The sequence below is a fragment of the Hypomesus transpacificus genome, unplaced genomic scaffold (assembly GCF_021917145.1).
Source record: "Hypomesus transpacificus isolate Combined female unplaced genomic scaffold, fHypTra1 scaffold_94, whole genome shotgun sequence".
Lineage (NCBI taxonomy): Eukaryota > Metazoa > Chordata > Actinopteri > Osmeriformes > Osmeridae > Hypomesus > Hypomesus transpacificus.
Genome location: NW_025814043.1, coordinates 354,217 through 364,691, shown reverse-complemented (window position 1 = coordinate 364,691; position 10,475 = coordinate 354,217). Strand labels below are relative to the sequence as shown.

At 44.6% G+C, this 10,475-nt stretch overlaps 1 protein-coding gene across 2 annotated transcripts; it reads left to right on the top strand.

Annotated features, from left to right (window-relative positions):
• The first annotated feature begins 1,403 nt into the window (after positions 1-1,403).
• On the top strand, positions 1,404-7,023 carry ncf1 (neutrophil cytosolic factor 1). 2 transcript variants are annotated; one of them, XM_047018146.1, is made up of 11 exons: positions 1,404-1,522; positions 1,618-1,698; positions 1,867-1,942; positions 2,620-2,785; positions 2,878-2,936; positions 3,085-3,207; positions 4,306-4,413; positions 4,623-4,740; positions 4,950-5,060; positions 5,173-5,339; positions 5,646-7,019. In XM_047018146.1, exons 1-11 carry the CDS (start codon positions 1,454-1,456, stop codon positions 5,804-5,806), a joined length of 1,239 nt encoding a protein of 412 aa, XP_046874102.1. In that variant the 5' UTR covers positions 1,404-1,453; the 3' UTR covers positions 5,807-7,019. The 2 variants fall into 2 exon arrangements, with proteins under 2 accessions (XP_046874102.1, XP_046874104.1); XM_047018148.1 differs by having other exon boundaries at positions 1,417-1,522; positions 5,608-7,023.
• Positions 7,024-10,475: the final 3,452 nt, after the last annotated feature.

The following is a 10,475-nucleotide window of genomic DNA, read 5'->3' as shown; positions in this document are numbered from 1 at the left end:
CTCCTTTGTTGTTTTGGCAGTGTGTTTTGGGTCGTTATCTTGCTGCATGATGAAGGCTCTGCCAATCAGTTTGGTTGCATCTTTCCTTAAATTGGCAGACAAAATGTTTCTGTAGACTTCCGAGTTCATTTTGCTGCTGCCATCATGTGTTACATCCTCAATGAAGATTAATGAGCCCGTCCCAGAAGAAGCCATGCAAGCCCAAGCCATGACATTACCTCCACCGTGTTTCACAGATGAGCTTGTGTGTTTGGGATCATGAGCAGTTCCTTTCTTTCTCCAAACTTTAGCCTTTCCATCACTTTGGTAAAAGTTAATCTTTGTCTCATCAGTCCATAAAACTTTGTCCCAGAATTTTTGAGGTTCATCTCTGTACTTTTTGGCAAATTCCAGCCTGGCCTTCCTATTCTTCTTGCTAATGAGTGGTTTGCATCTTCTGGTGTAGCCCTTGTACTTTTGTTCATGAAGTCTTCTGCGAACAGTAGATAGTGATACCTTCACTCCTGCCATCTGGAGGTTGTTGCTGATCTCACTAACAGTTGTTTTAGGGTCTTTCTTTACAGCTCTCACAATGTTTCTGTCATCAACTGCTGATGTTTTCCTTGGTCTACCTGTTCGACGTCTGTTACTTAGTACACCAGTAGTTTTCTTCTTCTTCAGGACATTCCAAATGGTTGTACTGGCTATGGCCAATGTTTCTGCAATGGCTCTGATTGATTTTCCATCTTCTCTAAGACTCACAATTGCTTGTTTTTCACCCAAAGACAGCGCTCTGGTTTTCATGTTGTTTTCACCTCTGAATACAGTCTGCATAGACAAAACCTATCTTACCCAATCTGAACCTGAGTGTAGACATTCAGTGGTATTTATTGATTGAATAATGTATGTAATAGGACACACCTGGGCAACAAAACACACCTGTCAGTCACATGTTCCAATACTTTTGCTCACGTGACAAATGGGTGGGTTCGAACAAAAAGGTGATATTTTCTAATTTGTGCATCAGATCCTGATGTAAATACCTGGAAATAAAAGCTGAAACGTTGATCTCTGGTTTCACATTCATCGTTTGATGTCAAGCCCAAATGTTTTCAGTCTACAGCAAAAATAAAGGAATTGGCCTCACTGTTCCAATACTTTTGGAGGGCACTGTATGTATAAAGACATGGTATGTGCTTTTTTGAAAAATTATGAAATTTACTTTAAAATAGAAATACATTGCCTTTAAAATACCATAATGTGTAGGATGACATGTATTTAAAATAAATATATTAGTACTATAATACAGAATCTTAACCATTAGGACAACCAATAAGTCCAACCTTTTCAGGAAATGATACTTGATGCTATTGAAGTACCTCCCCCAAGTAACTTACTGACTGCAAAGTCTACTCGAGTTATATAAAAGCCTCTTCCCTTTTCACAAATTCAATTTAAGGACTTAATCTCAGACATGGAGTTGTACGTCAGGCATGTGGAGCTCCTGGGCTTTGAGAAACGATTCTATCCCAGCCAGCACTATGTAAGACTGGAACATTTTTATTACTTATTTGTTGTTCTTCCTACACAGCAAGACAATGATAATTTTTTTTGAAAACATTCATTTCTGACTCAAAGGTTTACATGCTGATGGTGAAATGGAGCGACCTAACAGAGAAACTTATTTATAGAAGATACCCTGAGATCCACACCTTTCACGTGAGTTTGTTTTCGACAATCACTTCAAATTAGAAAAAAAAAAGAATCTGTTTAGATCGTACCATGAAGATTTAAATATCACAATTGTGTGAAATAAAGATAATGGTTGTGTTTGTCTGAAGCCTGTTTAATGTATAGGAGTACATTTTCTGTATGTGTGGGTTGCAGAAATCCCTGAAGGAGATGTTTCCCATCGAGTCGGGTGACATCGATAAGAAAGACAGGATCATCCCTGAACTGCCGGGTATGGGTTATCCTGCACCACTTGTATACAAGAGTATACTATATACAAACTCTGTACCATCTCAGAGTTGACTGAACAAACAAAAAGTTTTGATAATTTTGTCCCTGATCTGCAACAAGGAAACACCTGTTGTTTCAAGCCAAATGGGTTAATGCACTTCTTGTTTCATGTTACTTGAAACTTAAACAGCATTAAACACCAGTTTAGTAAATTGGAAATGCTGACATAATTAGCAAAACGCTTGTGATCCAACTGTAGTGTATGACAGTGTGTTCTGCAGAATACAAATACATCAGCAGTGCTCTACATAGCACTGTCAGATTGCCCACCCAATAGTGGATTTTTTATTTTTTCCTACTTTCACTGTTTTTGTCAAGTGAAAACAAGGGAACTTACAAAATGACTTTCATTGTTCTGCACAAAATAGGTTTACCCAAAGCATTGTTGAAACATGGGGAAGTTGCTTAAAACCCTTGAACATGCTGTGCACAGTGGACATTTTGCTAGTGTCTTAGCTACCACACATCTGTATTGCATGCAGTCTTATAATTAGGCTGGGTGATTTCTGTACATAATACTTTGTAGTTTGTAAACTATACAGTTAGGTTGCTACATAAATCTGCATGATATTAATGATTCACCCAATGGGTTACTCTTGCTTTTGACCTTTTCCTTAGCGCCAAAATGGCTAGACAGCCAGAGGTCCACAGAGACCAGACAAAGCACTCTGGCAGAATACTGCCAGTCCCTTGTCAACTTGCCCCCCAAAATCTCCCGCTGCGAGCTGGTCCGCAGTTTCTTCAAAGTCCGTCCAGAGGATGAGAACCCACCCGTTACACACCTGTCAGTTCAGTTTATGACTCTACCGCAATCACTCTTTTGACAGGGTCAAATCAATTGGAATGTATGACTAATCCACTCTGTTTACCTTGTAGAGTCAAAAGAAATGAAACTTTTGTGGCATCAAAGGACAAGTCTACAGGCAACGCATCTGGTAAGATAAATTGGCTACACTTTTCATTTACTTGCGGATATATTCTAAACAATGTGTACTGTGTTTTTTGGTATTTTGCTGAAGTAGCACTCTGTCACACTGTACTTTCCCAAATATGTTATATTTTTTTTGCTTAATTTTTATTTAGAAATATCAGGCCCCATAATATTGGACACATACAGGGTTATTGCTGACTTCAACAAGACGTCCAAACATGAGATAAATCTGAAGTGTGGCGACATGGTGGAGATTGTGGAGAAGAGCCCCAATGGTAAGACACAAAGAAATGAGGCCCGTTCTCCGTACGTCGCTTATTACATCCGAGATCAAATGACACAGCCAAGATGACATTATCTTGCTAATCATGATCTGGCTAATTCGGTTCTTCGAACACCCATGTTGTTTATAATTAGTATAGCTGGATTGAGTTATGCATTGGTCTAAAAGGGGGTATGTATCGATAGTAGAAACCTTGATCAGCAACGCTACTATTGGCTGCTCACATAAGTCTGTGGCTGCTCACCGTGGCCAAAAGGAGCACCCCGTTTTTTCCACAACAAAGCAACAGCTTGCTCGAAGGTTACTCCGAATTTGAAGATTTAATCAGAATGCCAGGTAACACCTCAAAATCTGCAAAATCCATGAACGAGGGCTGGCAAAAAGTAGCAGACCAAATTAAATGTATAGTAGTGACCACGTTAGATTTACGTTTAGTCATTTATTAGACGCTCTTATCCAGAGCGACTTACAGTAAGTACAGGTACATTCCCCCGAGGCAAGTAGGGTGAAGTGCCTTGCCCAAGGACACAACATCAATTGGTGTGGCCGGGAAACCAAACCGTTTCAAACTCGGTTGAAGATTGAGTTATGTTTTTTTTTAAGTACATGTAGCACCAACACAATGTTATGGGTGAGCAAGTTGACTGTAGCAAGATGGCCGCCATGTGCGGACGTTCGACTCCGTTGGTCGGCAACGCAGACGACACGTCTAGCCTTTACTTATATCTATGGCTGTGACAGACTTCCTGTATCACATCTGCTTATAAAGTCCCAATCTAATCGTGTTTACATAAATTAAACCTGCTCCCGAGCAGGTTTTAACTTACGGACTTGTTGCTATGACAGCTAAGTTGCTAAGTCCAGGATGAGCTTCGAAGAACCGAACAATCCAAGATAATGACAAATCGTCAACAATCAAATCCAGCTAACTGAGTTAGCGACTTATGGAGAACGGGCCCCTGGTGTCAAGGTTGTTGTGAAAGTATAAAGGGGTGCACCATAATATTATGCTCAGGTTTAAGAGAAAAAGTATTAAACTTTTGAGCAATGGTGTTGCTTCATATTTTGACCTTTTTCTCTTTGAGCACAGGTTGGTGGTTCTGTCAGTGTGAGTTCAAGCGGGGCTGGGTTCCTGCTACCTACCTGGAACCACTGGAGACACCAGAGGAGTCTGAGGAGCCAGAGCCCAATTATGCTGGCAAGTCCCCACTGTTAAACCGAGAACTTTCACAGCCTCTGCAAAGCTATTGCTTCACTTTCTTGTGAAATAATCTAATTCTGGTTTTGAATAAAGATGTTTTGTGCAAACATGAAAACAAATGTCATACAATTATTTTAATGTAATTTAGAAATCACAGCGATTTTTTTTAGGTCTAACAATTTTACATTAAAACTACATCCCCGTAGGAGAAATACACATCACTACAAAAGCCTACACGGCTGTGGAGGATGATGAGCTGACTTTAGAGGCAGGGGAGACTGTAGAGGTTATTCACAAGCTGCTAGATGGTTGGTGGGTGGTCAGGTATGAAAGCTTACAGTTTTTTCCAGGTTGAATTCACCCTCTGTATGCTGCTTTGGATAAAAGTATCTACTGAATGAATACATTATTTTATCATAATTTAATTTTAGGGGTCTCTCGTCTTTGATTCTGATTTTATGTACTGTACTGTATAATTGAAGTACCAGTGATTCAACACTTCTAATTAAGTATTTGTTTAATGTCTTGGGCAGGAAGGAAGACGAGACAGGGCACTTTCCTTCCATGTTCCTCCACCCCACTGGAGAGAAGAGGGACGTTTCTGACATGAACAAAACCCAGAGACAGACTCCTCCTCCTCGACGGTAAGTATTTTAAACCACATTAAACCATCCAAAAAGTTATATTTTTTTTAATTGAATTAGCTATTTTGGTTTTGTACCTACCATAGTCAGACTATGTCTTCTCTGCTTCCAGGTCTTCCATTTACAACACAAATAGTATTCATGGCAAGAGTACTAGACGTATCAGTCAGGACACATACCGCAAAAATAGCAGACGCTTCCTCCAGCAGAGAGGAAGCCAACCCAGGAAGTCCCCCATGTCTTCCACTGGATCCCCTCTTCAAGAAAAAAAGAATGAAGGTAGGGAGCAAGGGCCTTATTTTGATAACTGTATTTATACAGCAAGTGTTGTCCGTCTTGCGTTCAGTGCTAAAAACACTACCGTAAGACTTCTGTAAGGTATTGAGATGTAAGATATGTTTAGGCCTTTGTTAATAAGATTGTATGTATGACTCTTATGATTTTATTCTTATGCACTGTGGTTAGGCTTACAATTTGGAATTTAAAAATCTTGTGCATGATCGTAACCTTTCTCACCAGGGCCATTTTTCTTTTAAAATGTTTGCAGAATAAATCCTTCCTAATGCTAAGTTTGACATGTTCCAGACAACATCCCTAAGTCAGCGAACTCCAGCAATGTGGACATGGAGAAAAATACATCTCCCAGAGTTCCCCCTCGGCCCAGTCCTGAACTTATCATGGAGCGCTGTACTGAGAATACCCGCATGAAAGTCAGCGTCCGCAAGTCCAGCACAGAGTCAAAATGAACTGAGCTTAGCTGCACTGTACTTCATGTAGAATTAAGCTATCTTAATATATGTTGAAAGAGAAATCATGTCCTTTGGCCATGCTTTTGTGGAGTCTTAACATTTTGTGAACAGTGATTTTCTTTCTGTACACTGCGAATGTACAGTGCGAATATGTTTTTAATTATTATTTCACTGTTGAAAGTATATACATGTGTCATTTTACCCCTTACATTTTCTGAATGTGATCAATAATTTTGCGACAAACATTTTAATAGTTCCAACAATGATTATCCGCAAGTTACTTCTTGTAAAAGCCTAATATAAAAAATTGAATGCAATGTCATTCCAAGTGTTCTTCTATTGACACTTATGACCTCCACATCACAATATTAATAGGAAAATGCTCTTTCCCCTCGAACACTCACAATCATTACCAATTGGCATACCAATGTTCTTGCCATTCCTTCTGTATGTAATGTATTATAACATAAACTGTTGTATGTTGTAACACATTACATATATTCGAATGCTCGAATGCTTGTGTCAAAAAATATTTCACCACAAAGTAATTCACCACAGCTTTGCCTACTTTGCTATTCTTAAACTATCCTAATATAAACATGAACATTATGAGCACTGCTTAATTTAATAAGGGAACAAAGTACAATGCCTAAAGTCCATGAACCATCAAAAAGAGAAGATTTAGTGGTGTAAAAAAAAGAAAAGTTAAATGCTGTACTCAAATTAGACAAAACATTGTCTATGCAGAGAAGAGCCCCCCTACTGCACCCTTGGCAACACTGCAATCCAGTTACATCAGCTAGTGGCCTTCAAAAACATATACTTAATCAAAGTACTTCATTTCAAATCTAGCCCATAAGATACCAAATGGGCACTACATTTTCATGAGGTTAAATGCAATCAAAAACTGAATACTAATACTGAATTAAAATTGCATAATACAAGACCATTTATGTTCTCTTTGCAAGTAGAAAATAGATGCTTTCTGTATAAAGTGCTGGTTTTATCTTCAGGGCATCCAGTCATCACTTTCAGTGAGCCTTGGGGGATCTTGCGTCTACCTTGCGGTTTGTTTGGTCATGTGTTTTCATGGAAGTCTTCAAGTTCCCTTTCTGAGTAAAACTTTAGCTGGAGACCATGCAGACAACAGGTGAGACCAGTGTGAGATCTTTGATGTACCTTGGTTTCATGGAAAAAAGCAAGTCGTAATCAGAACATGCAAAGGGCAGCAATCTGGTGTGTCTCTGGTGAACTTTAATGAGTATGTTTTCTTTCATAAACTTTCATGGTGCTTGATTCATTGAGCCTTTTGTTGCAAACGGTCTTTGTCAGTGTCAGGGTGTGTGGAGGAGTAGGACCCAAACGCAGGAGAGAAGCGGGACATTGTGAGAACAGAGGTTTAATAATCCCCAAAAACGGGACACAAAAGGGTACTCACACGCAGACAGTTAGCAGTAATGACAAGACAAAGACTGGACACAAAACAGAAACCTAAATACACAGAACCAAACGACACACAGGTGGACACAATGACGCTAACAAGAATGAGACACAGGTAAAGACAATGACAGGGAAACACTAGGACAGGGCAAAACCAAAACGGGGGGCACGGCTGTGGCCGTGACAGTACCCCCCCTCTCAAGGGACGTCACCCGACGTCCCACAAGGCAGGGCAGGGGGTCGGGTCAGGTCCGGGGGACGGCCCGGAGGCAGCGCAGTGTGTCGGGGCAGGTCCGGGGGGCGGCCCGGAGGCAGGGCAGGGGGTCGGGTCAGGTCCGGGCGGCGGCCCGGAGGCAGCGCAGTGTGTCGGGGCAGGTCCGGGGGGCGGCCCGGAGGCAGGGCAGTGTGTCGGGGCAGGTCCGGGCGGCGGCCCGGAGGCAGGGCAGAGGGTCGGGGCAGGTCCGGGGGACGGCCCGGAGGCAGAGCAGAGGGTCGGGGCAGGTCCGGGGGACGGCCTGGGGGCCGGAGCTCAGGCACGGACAAGGGGGCGCCTGGAAGCGCGGACGAGGGGGCGCCTGGGAGCGCACGCACCGTGGCAGTCGGCAGCCAGAATGCCTCGGGCAGAGGAAGAGGCGGCCAGAAGTCCTCGGGCGGAGGAAGAGGCGGCCAGGAGTCCTCGGGCGGAGGAGGAGGCGGCCAGGAGTCCTCGGGCGGAGGAGGAGGCGGCCAGGAGTCCTCGGGCGGAGGAGGAGGAAGCGGCCAGGAGTCCTCGGGCGGAGGAGGAGGCGGCCAGGAGTCCTCGGGCGGAGGAGGAGGACAAGGGGGCGTCTGGGAGCGCACGCACCGTGGCAGTCGGCAGCCAGAATGCCTCGGGCAGAGGAAGAGGCGGCCAGGAGTCCTCGGGCGGAGGAGGAGGCGGCCAGGAGTCCTCGGGCGGAGGAGGAGGAAGCGGCCAGGAGTCCTCGGAAGGAGGAGGAGGAAGCGGCCAGGAGTCCTCGGAAGGAGGAGGAGGCGGCCAGGAGTCCTCGGGCGGAGGAGGAGGCGGCCAGGAGTCCTCGGTTGGCCTGACACTGGGCGGCACAACCTCGGGGCGAGGCAGGGGCTCAGGGCAGGAACGAGGCTGGGGCAGAGGGCAGGACCGAGGCTGGGGGCACAGGGCAGGAACGAGGCTGGGGCACAGGGCAGGAACGAGGCTGGGGCACAGGGCAGGACCGAGGCTGGGGCACAGGGCAGGAACGAGGCTGGGGCACAGGGCAGGAACGAGGCTGGGGTAGAGGGCAGGGACGGGGCTGGGTACCGGTGGCAGGCAGCCGAGACTTCCCGGCAGGAATAACCTTGGTGGTCTGGGTGCTAGGTGGCGCAACCTTTTTAGTCCGGGCGCAGGGCAGCACAACCTCAGGATGAGGCAGGGGCACAGGGCAGGATCGAGGGGGGGGCCCAAGGCAGGACCGAGGCTGGAGACGGGGTTCGGGATGGCACTGGAGCCGGGGTAGAAGCCCGGTCTTGGGGTAGGCCCTCCGCTGCAGGCTTCGGGGTCCACTGAGGGCAAGGCGGGTCCCTATGAAAGGGTTTCTGAAACGCTCCGCTGGATCCAGTTGAGGTCTTGTCATTCTGTCAGGGTGTGTGGAGGGGTAGGACCCAAACGCAGGAGAGAAGCGTGGCATTGCGAGAACAGAGGTTTAATAATTTAAAAAAAGTGGGACACAGAAGGGTACTCACACACAGACAGTTAGCAGTAATGACAAGATAAACACTGGACACAAAACAGAAACCTAAATACACAGAACCAAACGACACACAGGTGGACACAATGACGCTAACAAGAACGAGACACAGGTGAAGACAATCACAGGGAAACACTTGAGCTGTGTCTACTACCGCGCACTTGTGCACTTCGAGCACTGACTTTCAGTGCTTAGGGCGCTTCACTCACAAAACCAGAATAATTCAGTGCACTGAAAGTACCAGGATGGCGCACTGCAAACGGTCCAAAAAAACTGTGTACAACGATGGACACTACTCGCCCTAAACGGGCGCCATCTTTGCTACGTAGTGGAAAAGGAGGAAACTTTCGGCAGCTTTTTCCACTTAAGTGGAGAAGCGCGTTAATTTTGGCAGGTTCTGCGGGTGTGGCGAGCAGATTTACGTCCGTCACTTCCACCAAGTGTTTAACGTAGCAGTGTTCCATTTGAGACAGCACTTATCAGCGACAGAGTGCACTGAATATGTAAGTGCACTGTTTTGCAGGGCACTGTATTGCAGTGTACTTCATAAAGTGCGCGGTAGTAGACACAGCCAAGGACAGGGCAAAACAAAAAACAACAGGGGGGGCACGGCTGTGGCCGTGACAGTCAGGTGACGTCACAGTTGGGAAACTGAAGGGCATTATGGGAGTAGCCGCCATGTTTGAGGTATGAATGCAGTGGTGTTCTGTATGGAGGATTATAGGGGCTGTGGAAGAAGTTGGGATTTCCTGTGTGCTTACATTATTCACTAATCAATAGAACTAGTCATTGGATACTAGTTAGTATGTTCTCATGTAAGCTTGCTATTGATAAGAGTAGATTGTGTGTCAGGGTTAATAAATGTTCGGGGTTAGGAGAAAGTACTAGGTAAACGTCCCTTATCATGACTAGAAGGAGAGCGCTGTTGTGTAAAAGAGACGGCTCTCTTCAGAAGGATTATCAAAAAAGACTGAGACAGAATATATTTCAAAAGTCAAGGTGGCTTGGTGGTTTATTCATCAACGGAGATGCAGCATACATACACCAACCCACCTTGATTTTTGAAAGATATTCTGTCAGTTTTTTTTTTATAATCCTTCGGAAGAGAGCCATCTCTTTTCCACAACAGTTGGTGACCTCGACAGATTGCTCTTAACTACTTCAAGAAACTGGTAAGTTTATCTAATCTATTTCTATTATGAAGTAAAGGCTGTAACACGATTAAAAATAAAAATAAGTGGAGGGTGTTGTCTTTTAAATCAACGTGGCATGAGTATGTGGTCTGCATGTGCTATGTATGTATTGTTTGTTTTGTTTGTAACAACGTTTTCTATGGACCTCTGGGCTTAAAAAAGGCCAGCCCAGAGAGGCTTGAACCTAGCCTGACGTTGTCATACTCATAATTCTAGTCAGAATATGAGTCTGAGAACTCTCCGTTGGGCTTTGACTACAGGGCGTGTTTCAAATGAGCCTGGAAAACAAATGCCTCTTCGCTCAATTGG